General features: G+C 38.5%; 1 protein-coding gene across 1 annotated transcript in view; it reads left to right on the forward strand.

Moving 5' to 3' along the window:
- PCSK2 (proprotein convertase subtilisin/kexin type 2) overlaps positions 1-8879 on the forward strand; it is a 97703-nt gene extending 88824 nt beyond the window's left edge. Inside the window, exons 10-12 of the mRNA XM_068186335.1 lie at positions 494-594; positions 3211-3438; positions 7188-8879. Coding sequence (XP_068042436.1) covers positions 494-594; positions 3211-3438; positions 7188-7674 — 816 coding nt within the window. The 3' untranslated portion in view covers positions 7675-8879. The remainder of the gene's footprint in view (positions 1-493; positions 595-3210; positions 3439-7187) is intronic.
- The last annotated feature ends 2230 nt before the right edge of the window (positions 8880-11109 follow it).

Raw genomic sequence — 11109 nt, forward strand, 5'->3', positions numbered from 1 at the left:
GTGATGATACCAGCCAAGATTATTTGTAGCATCTTTGTAATTATTGCCATAAAATGCATTTCTGAGGTTTTCTTCTGGTCTCTGCTAGTGACTAATCTGCACAGAAGACAGCAGCCTGGTGCTGCTGCTGGTCTCAGAGTTGGACAAATGTTAAAAAAGCTCAATAGTGTTAACAATTCTAGTTTCAAATTTTTTTGATAATCAGAAAGGAATTGAAGGCCTTTGATTAAACTGTGTTTGTAAGAAATAGATGGGTTCTAAGTGAAAATGACCACTGGTTTACTACCTGATGACTTGTTCTTTCATTTGTGCTCTAAATGTGTCTCACTGTGGTTTTAAATTGATACACTCTTCCAAAAAAGAGAACAGATCGTGAGCATGAACACAATTAAAGAGCAAGGGCACAAACTCCACTTTCTGTATTTTTCTGAGTCTGTAGCTGCAACAAAAAAGGGATAGCTGGTTTCATTAATGACATCTAATATCATTGCAGGCTACAACAGATTTGTATGGCAACTGCACCCTGCGTCATTCAGGCACGTCTGCAGCTGCCCCTGAAGCAGCCGGAGTGTTCGCCCTGGCCCTGGAGGCTAAGTATGCTGTTGAGAAATTCCTCATGAGCTCTGGAGAGGAGAGGAGAGGGCCTGTGGTTTGTTTAGTGGAGTTCATCATTTCAGTTGGCTGGCTGTGGCACAAGGCTGCAATAACCAGCTCAAAAGCCGCCTCGTACAGCAGCGACGTGCATGGTGACTTGCAGATGGAGCGACAGCCTTGCCAAAGTTGCATGGTGTTGTAGCATGGCAGATGTATTTTGGCTGTCTGGCTCTCTCTGTGTCTTCCCCATCCTCTGCATCTGGGGATTAGACTTCTCTAGCACTGTTTGGAGGGATTATGTAATTTCTCCACATGTCCTCTGTGAAATGCCCAGCCTACAAAAACATAAGAATGACCCTGTAATATGAGACAGGAGTTCATCTTGTGCCAGGATACCGGCTGAAATGACAGAAGCTTAGGAAGAGGACAAGAAATTGGGATTAAGAGTGATCTTTCAACACAAACTTTGTCAATCCATGATTTGTAGAGACAGCAGTGGGTTTCTTCTGTTTAATAGCCACTGGCAGATTGATCTTCCTTGAAGTTATCTAGCTCTTTTTCAAATTGTCTGTATTTGGCACCTAGGTCATCCAGTAACAATCAGTTCCTCAATTTATTTTTTTTTTTTTTTTGCAATGGTGGTGTGGAATGTTTTCTTTGTTTTCTTAAGCCATTGCTGGTAGCTTGTTTCTGTGCTGTGTACTTGCTCTGTTACATGAAGGAATAAATATCCATTGTCTGTTTACCATTGTCCATGGTATTCCTGACACTGGACCCTTTTTTATATCTTGGAATCATTATCTTCTTCTCTATTGATTAGGAAAAGTTTTCCCTTCAATAACTTATACCACCTTTTTACTTTATGTTATTTTTTTTCATGAACTGAGGCAACATTTGCTTAGTTACAGAGCTTCAGTTGCTGTAACCATGGCATGAAGTGAGTACTATGTGCATAGTTTCCTTCAACAGTGCAGAATAATGAAGATTTGTGAGAGGAGAGCAAGTTTACATTAGCAGAGCAATGACTGTCGTGCTCAGAACATGACTTGGTCCAAGTCTCGTTTTTCAGGTTTTATACATGTAAAACACATGCCAAATGTTTAGCTTTGGATGATCATTCCTTCTACTATCAAAATTATTCAGTGGGACAGCCACTATATAAAATATTAATATGACCAGAAAAAATGTAAATGTTTAATGAATTTTCTGACCACTGGATGCTTAAACTGGAACCTAAATATCTCAGTAATGCTTGGACTGGAACCTAAATATCTCAGTAATAATTATCATTCTTCTTCATTTGAGCTACACATAAAGACTGGAATTACTCTGCCATTGTCATGAATAGGAATTAGACTTAACACCCCTGGCTTGCACTAGAATTTCTAGGCTTTGCTGAGAAGGCAGCAGGAGACAGGAGGAACTGTCAGTGTCTCCCATATCCTTCTGGCTGTATTGAATTGTATTGTGCAGAACTGTCCTGGATGAGCCTTGCCAGGAGTCACAGAGAATCTCCCATGGAGCCTGTTCTTGCCTGCATTATGTCTGTCAGCTCATACACAATATAGGACTGACATGTCTCTCAGACCAGACCAATCTATGAAATAGAAAGTACAGCTTTAAGATATGTAGCCAGCTCTTAAAAGATCTCAATAAGAATGATGCAAGTGATATCTTCTTTTTCAGCTGCCTTCTGTCACCTTGGGGGAATGACAGTAATTGGCTATTCTGGTGTACATTCAGCACGCACACATGATTATTACTTGGGGCACAGAAAGCTGAAAAGCAGATGCTTTCAGGCTGATGGTTTGAATCAGACATATTGTGATGTTGAAAGAGTTCATCATAAAACTACTGGAATAGCTTTAGTTATATAGAATTAGAATGTTAGTTTTAAAGCTTTTTAGAATAATAAGTGCCCTTCCTGTTATCATAATCACTGTACATCTAGGAAGACAAGAGAAGATGATGAAAAATAACCATTGCAGCTAGGCAAATGTTACTTGACTGCATCCATCCATGCTAATATAACATGGGTGAGAAGCCTCTGCCATACCTTATACTGCAAAGCTGCAGCCACTCATGGCCCATATATCCTTAGTCAAAGAATCCTGACATTACTAACACCTGGATCATTAGAGCTCATCAGTTTCATCAGATTAGGGCTTCTGAGGGTGGATCTTGGAAGGACCATGGGAAAAGCGGGAGGAGCAGGCAAGAAAAAGGGGACAAGATCTAAGAGGAAAGCTAGGTGAATTTTTTTTTATAAACTTTGAATTTTTTGCATTTCTCTCTGGATCTGGTGTAATATCTTACTCATTTTATTAGTTTAAAAATTGCATGTTGTATCTATAATGTCTAGTTAAAAGAAGTTCTTTTTAATCAGATGTAGTTTTGCAATTTTATAGAGCATATTTGGAAAAGTACTATATACTTCAAACTTATTCTTGTTCCCACTGAGATCAGTAGAAGCTTTGTTATTGATATGTGTGTAGTTACAATTTCGGTGTTATTCATAGAAGCAAACGTTACCCAGAGCCTTACTCAAGCACAGTTTTTCTTTAACATCTGCTTGGAAATAATGTAATGTTTGTTTCTCATGTTGCTCTTCCACAGCTTGCATCTGACATGGAGAGACATGCAGCATCTGACAGTGCTCACCTCCAAAAGGAACCAGCTTCATGATGAGGTTCACAGGTGGCGTAGGAACGGCGTTGGGCTGGAGTTCAACCATTTGTTTGGCTATGGTGTCCTAGATGCAGGAGCCATGGTTAAGATGGCAAAGGACTGGAAGACTGTTCCTGAGAGATTCCATTGTGTTGGAGGGTCAATACAGGAACCTGAGTAAGTGAATAGTCTAGTGGATGTGTTTGGCTTCTTCCGGGCATCTGGGAGACTGCAAGCATACAATTATGTTGACAAAGACAGTTAAAGAAACTTAATGAGGTTTTTTGTTTCCTTAGAAACTGTAACATTACCAGTAATAAGTTGATAAAACATTTTTTATCAGCAATGCTTGATGAAACTATATGATCTTTCAGTTCCTGCCTTGCTGGAGCAGTACATTCTATATTCCATCCTATATGCTGGTGCCAGTAGTGTTAATAGCAACAACCATTTCTCCTGGGCACTCACAGGTATGTTTGTGCTAAAGTTTCTGTGAATAAAGTGCCTAGCCCCAGATGAAAATGTGGGAGACTGGCACTGGAAATTATATAAACTGCTGCCACATGAAATACCTATCAGCCAAGTCATATCTCATTGTGAGATTCTTCAGCAGACAATTTTATCTGCAGAAGACTGAAACAATCATCTACAGGTACCAGCACTGAACACTACAGCATTTAATTGTGCTTGCTTTAAGTTCTTCAATTCTCTAATTTCAGGGTAAGTAGTCAGGTTGTTTTCTGATTTACCTTTTTGTGCTAAAGTGAATGAGTCAACAAATGAATGAATACTAATTGACTACAACAGCTTTAGTTTAAGTAATTGAAATACTAACTTAATAGTGGCCTACATTTTATCTATACTATTTGAAATTTGACTTTTCAGTGCCATTTTTGAAGGCAACATTGTTCTGTTGGAAAAAGAAAACAAACCAGGATGGTAACCTAGCACATAGCTAAACCAGGGAAAGAGTGAGTTTCCCCCAACCTTGCAAATTGAATTTGCATGATTCAAAGTTCTACAGCTGAGCTCTGAATTTTAATTTATCTGTCCTATGCATAGTCACAGATAAAAAACAAATGAGAATACCAAAGCTAGTTTTAGACTATCTCTAGTTTATTAATAATGCGCAATAATCTTATTTATCTTAGGGCAGCTCCATTTACTGAAATGGGGATCATCCTAGAGGAGGAGAGAACAATTCTTTCTGTAGGCTGTAAGGGTGCCCCCCTGTCAATTGCCTGACACATCTGTATATTAACAGCACTGCTGTAATATTTATGTTCCCCAATGAAAATGTCACTGACAGATGATGAGCATTATGAAGTGCAACATGTACATTTTTTGAATTGCACTGTAAAAAAAAAAAAAAAAAGCTAGGTAAGTCCCAGCATCTCCAGAGATTCCTTGGAAATGAAAACTCTGCATTTCTGCTGTGGATAAGTGGGTTATTCTTTGTTTGGTTTGCTGAAGCAACATTTTAGATATATATATATATGTTCTCTATATTTTTATATTCTCTGTATTTTTATTTAAGTATAGATATTTGTATACATAACATAAGTATTTGGTATAGATTTATATAGATTTATACCAAATAGGTGAGTAGTTGATATGGAGGTATGTTTCAGAGCAGCATTGCCAATTAAACAAAAGGCCAGGAAATAATTACAGACATAATATACCGTGTGCTGAAAGCAATCAGAATTTAAAATAGAAACTTTTGTTAGCAACACGAACTTTACCTGACATGGGTTCTGGCTGGTTTAGGGAAATACAAAGTTTTAAGACAATGTAGTCCATTACCTGAGGAACAGGAGCACACAGGAGCTCCCTCTGCTCATCTGCAAAAGTGGATATACTGTATATAATCTCCCACTGGCTACTATGCCATGGACATACTATATATATATATATGTATATATATATGTGTGTGTGTGTGTGTATGTATATGTGTGTGTATATATATGTACACACACACAGGTTGGGTAGTGACACATGGTAAGGCTGTGGAAAATCCACTTTCTCTTCTTCACCTAGGTGTCAGGCTTTTTCCACTAACCCTCATTCCTTTTGTTTCTTTAGGAAAATTCACCTAGACTACAATAATTAGTCTAGTGAAGCAGAGACTATTAGATCCTAGTTAATAGGAAAGGGGGAAATAGAGGAAGCCTTTTCTCATGTTTTTAGAGTGCTGAGAGAACTTTTGCACTGCAGTACTTGAGAAGGTGGAGAGAAAAGCTTTTTGCAGTTGTCAAGGCTTCTGCAGAGCAGATGTAGTGGGAACACATTGCTCTTGTTTCTTTGGGCTTTAGTCTGGACAGGAAAAAAAGACTCACACTGCAACCTCCCTCCTCGTTAACTGAAGAAGATAAAACACTTGTCACATCTCTGGGAATGAAGCAGTGTTTGACAAAGCTTTGTCCACTGTGTGAAAAGGCTGTGAGACAATATTAATTCAGATTGAGTTGGCATTGAGGCTTCCCATGCAGTGAAACTGTAAGCACGTGGCAAACGTGAAATTACAATCCTTCAACTCTGCACATAGTGCATTTTTCTTGTGCTTTGGCACGTAAAATAAGTATCTCAAGAGTATGATGTTAGATGCTCAAATATTTCAGCTATTCAATACTTATGTTATACCAACTTCTGCCCCATAATACTCAGAACAACACAGGTTTTTCAGTTTAAAGTAAGTGTTTAAATGCCTTGAGGGTCTTAATCTAAATGATGTTTTGCTCTGCAAGTACTTCCAAGAAGGAAATACTCTATGGAAATGGGACAGAGACTGGCCTGAGCCACTTAGTGGTGTACCAAGTGTAATATCTGGAGCTCATCTCAAGAAGAAAAGAATTCCTGGAAGCTAGGCTTGAGTGAAATGCTTTCACTGGTCTCTAAAGAACACGGTATTTCATTAGCAGAGGTAAAAAGCTGGTACTGATTTCTTTTGAAAAGAAGGTATTCATTACCACAGTGTAGCCAATGACCTTCAAAAGATTCTCAATTTGCACAACTAAGGTCAGGGAGAAGCCACTGGAAGGCAAGATAATGACAAGGTGACTGGAGTCTTTTTTGACTTGGTCCCTTTTGTAATGACTGCTGTAATTCTTGTCTTTCAATTATATCTTTTAGACAGAGGGAAATGTCACAATGCTCACAGAACACTGATAGTGAAGATGTAGTGCATTTTTACACTTTCCATGTATTCTGCCAGCCAGTTTCTGAGGCAGTGGGTAATTGATGTTGCATTCTGACCCCAACAGGTTTAGAAGGCATTTTACAGCCTCGGCTCCCGGGCCAGACAGCACTTTGGTAACTCAGTAACACGTGCAGCTTCTTTCCTTGGTGTATGTACTCATGTACAGGAGCTGTTCAAGGATGGAAATCTTCTTGGAAAACTATTTTTCAAATGAGCCAGCTCCGGCATCCCATGCTTGTGCTGGTTTCCAAAGCAGAACAAGGACATAGGCTTTAATGTGACTGCACTGAAATTCTGTGCAATTGGTTCCTCCAAAACGAGAGAGCCATTTGCTGCTGTCATTTAAGGAAACTGGCATGACTGACTCCTCAGGGTTCTTTTACTGAGTAGGCACATTATTATGCAATTACCCAATACAGGAGTGATAAGTAAAGACAACCATCAATGTTAGTCCTTGAAGAGCAGTATGTGCTTCTAAAATTGCATTACTTCTCTCTTTTGTGTAGGTGTACATTTCATAATTATTTTCAAATTAAGGTTTTGGTATAATTTTCTAAAAGGGGAACATTTGCTTTCTGGCTAAGTTTGCAACTATTATTTCCTTACTTCTTCATGTATTAATAAGGAAAATCATACAGTGTTTTTCTGTGAGGCACCAAAACCCAGTAGTTTTAGCATAAGCCATATTGCACTGCTTTAATTTGCTTAATTATCTTTTGACCCACAGAAAGATACCACCAAGTGGCAAACTGTTCCTCACGCTGACAACCGATGCGTGTGAGGGGAAGGAGAACTTTGTGCGGTACCTCGAACACGTGCAGGCAGTTATAACTGTGAATTCCTCTCGGCGAGGAGACCTCAACATCAACATGACCTCACCAATGGGAACAAAGTCCATTTTGCTGAGCCGGCGCCCCAGGGATGATGACTCCAAGGTGGGTTTTGACAAATGGCCTTTCATGACGACTCACACTTGGGGAGAGGACCCCCGAGGCACCTGGGCTCTGGAGATTGGCTTTGTTGGCAGCCAGCCCCAGCGGGGTGTGCTGAAGGAGTGGACACTGATGCTGCATGGGACTCAGAGTGCACCGTATATAGACCAAATCGTAAAAGATTATCAGTCCAAACTGGCCATGTCCAAGAAGGAAGAGCTGGAGGAAGAGTTAGATGAAGCAGTGGAGAGGAGCCTGAAGAGTATACTGAGCAAGAAGTAGTGCTGTGTTGCATGACGGTGTCTTTCCTTCCCCACACCCCTTTACTCACCGTTCTACTATCCAAACCTCTGTGTTAGACGTATTACAATGATTGTCTCTGTAGACAAATTATCACCTTTTCTTGATTTTAAAGTCTTATATCTCATCAATAATTATTTTAATTGCCACTGACGCAGTCCATTTTTTATCTCTAAACCACAAAATATACTCCCACCAAATACTATGTACAGTTTGTGACTGTAAATGATGATTTTTCTTTTGTGTCATACAAATAGGGAATAACCTGCAAAGAAGTTAATGGCTTTTCCCTTCATATTTCTGTGGTAAATGTTTGTATTAAAAAAAGAGTGAATTTTAACACTGGAAGTTGGTGATAATTGAGCAGATTTAAAAAAATGACTGCAAGAGAGGGAATCACAAAGAGGTTGTCTGGAGAGGTCTTTGAACATGCTCCTTCTGCAGCACTGACTTCAAATGGGACTTTCTCCATTGGGTTCAACCAAAGTACCACTAGACCCCACAAAATAAATAATCCAGAGATAAGGAAAATTCACCAATCTGATTTGCAGAAATACAGTTCTTTTGAGAGTTTTATTTCATACTACAGTTACACTACATACACACTTCAGCTACAGGATGGATCAACAGATATGCAGTAAGGAAGGCAAAACGATGCCAAAGCTGGGTGGCAGGGAGAAGTGATTCGCAAACCAGGTCAGGGCCTTCTAGAAGCACAAGTCCCAGTTTTGCTGGAGTTCTTTTTTAGTTTGGTTGTTTTGGGGATTCTTTTCCTGTGTTGTTTTTTTTGTTTTGTAATTTTGGCAATTTAAATCAATTTACCATCTCGCAGCAGAACAAGCACATAGGAATGAGCTGTAGGATTTCTGGCAGCTTGTGTGCACCTGCTGGTCTCTCTACTGCGATGTTCTCCAGCACTGTAAAATGAGGCTGTGTCAGCATTACGAACCACAGACACCTGTTTTCTGGGGTTTGCAACCCAGCTGCCAGTAAACTGCTGTGGGGAAAATTTGAAGCACACAGTTTCAGTCCCAAAGCAATTTTTAATTTAATTTATTTTTTAAAGCTATATATTTGCTGGTATTATGTTATACAAATATATTTAAGGAGAAAAATATGCTGAAGTTATTAAAGTGTAATGCAATGTTGGCCTTCTTGAGAAATAAAATGTAGTATATTTGGGAAGATTTGTTGGCAGTCATTGTTTTTTCTGTTTAAAGTCAGTCCCACCTTGACTATTTTGACATGAGTTAAAGTCCATTTCTCTCACCCTCAAGAGTATGCTCTGGCTATTGCTGCAAAACATAACATTCTCCCTGGTGGGAATTACTGATGGAAGCAACCACTACATGTTCTCAGGTGTGAGATCCCAGATTTAACCTTTGAGAAATAAAGGGTCTTGATTCTGCAAATATTTAGGCACTTGCACTGAAGCCCATCAATGGACCTACTCAAGTGGTAATTTTAAGCAGGTATTTCAGATCTTTGCAGGATCCAAGATCTACATTTTAGCAGTGACAAGTTTCAGAATTTTATTATGTATTTTTAATATGCAGAGTATGAATCTAAGATGTTTTAATAAGAGTTGTCCTGGTTGATCCGGTGTATAGCAGTAGAAACACATTCAGTAAGTAAATATTTATCTAACAAATTAAAAACGTAACCTAAAGGTTCTATGGTGGACGTGTTTCACTTAAGAATGTATGAGAATAATGTTAATTCAAGAGACTATCCATCTTTTATTTTTCCATAAGAGGCCTGTTCTTTCCTTTTCCAAATGAAAAATAAACACCTCAACCTACTCATAGTCTGTGTGAATTACACTCTAAAGCCAAGCCAAGCCAAGCAGCCTCACACTACTCACAGGTTTCTCACTGTGTGCAGCAGTCCCATCAGAAAAATTTACCATGTGTATATATTTATGCACACACCTGTATGACTAAATACATACACACCTGTGGTATCACTCTCTGTGTGTTATATATATATATATATATATATATATATATATATATATATACATAAAACATACAATATGTATATATATATATTCAGAGTACGTTAAGTATATTTGCATATAAATATGTCTAGAATTACATATGGTATGTAAGGTATAATACACATACATCGTAACTCTTTGTGTGTATGTGATCAAAGAAAGAGGTTACTCAAAGTTTTTATTGGACTTCTAAAATTTGGAAAAGTTTTGGAATAAGAAAAGTCCATGTGGAATTCTTAAATGAACATGTACATGACTTTCCATTGCATTCATGTATTTTTGCAGTTGTCTGTTCAATTATTAAATATCTTATAAAGCAGCAAAATAACTAGATGGATGTCCATACTTTCATAATGCTGACATAATTTAGTAATTGAAAAATCACAGTAATGAGTGATATACAGAAATGGTGAATTTTGATACAATTATATATATAAAAGTACATTTATATACAATACAGAGATCTACTTCAAATTCTTGGGGATTTTTGCTTCAGGGGTTCACTGAAAAATATGTCCAGTTAGACTGAGTTTTTATGGTATTGCTGATGCAAAAGAAAGTTATTTTGTTAGTATTTATAATAAAAGGGAAAATAAGCTCATGATGCAAAACAGGTGAGCCCTGTGTTGATGTTTTATAATATCAGTAAAATAAAGAGCTGTTATAAACTGGCAGGTCCTATCATCATTGCTTATCTGAAGGTACACGGGAGGTAAAATGCTGCTCTCAGTGCGATGACTTCCTACTTCTCTGTTTTTTACACTGGTAAAGAAATTTGTATCCTGCACGTACTGGATACGGAGAAGATAAAGAGTTGATAGCAGCAGATTACAAATGAAAGGCTTTGTGGTAACTGTGAAACTGTCACATACCAGATTTACGCCACGGGCCGGGAGGAGATTTTGTAAATTTACATGGCATTATTTTCATGGTTCAAACCCATTGGCTCCTAGGCCAGCTCTGCAAAGGCAGCAGCAGTGCAGGTGCTGAGCTGCATTGGGAGGAGGGTATTCAGGAATAGAGACAGTGGCAGTTTTGCACTACAGCTCATAAGCAGCTCCCAAGGAAATGCTACAGCAGATTTTTTTTTCCCCTCTGCTGTTTGGAACACTGTGATTCACATTAAACCCCCTGTTTCCCTTTTCATCTCTACTTCCCCCTCATAAAATTTGGGTACTTTTTAGCTCCTGTGTTCCCACAGCAGAAAGTACTTTTCATTTTGTAATACTCTACCATGTCTGCAGCAGTACAATCTGGCAGGGAACCTCCTGATCTAGTTCTGGTTGCCTCAGAAGTGAGAATGTGCCTGTAGAAACCTGAGTCTCATTCCAGTCTCTTGTTGAATAGATGCTTGCAACTATTTCACCATTAAACTTTAGCATTTAGATTCTCACATCATTGAGAATCTGCGATTAATG

Source organism: Anomalospiza imberbis, chromosome 3, assembly GCF_031753505.1.
Source record: "Anomalospiza imberbis isolate Cuckoo-Finch-1a 21T00152 chromosome 3, ASM3175350v1, whole genome shotgun sequence".
In the NCBI taxonomy this organism is placed as follows: domain Eukaryota; kingdom Metazoa; phylum Chordata; class Aves; order Passeriformes; family Viduidae; genus Anomalospiza; species Anomalospiza imberbis.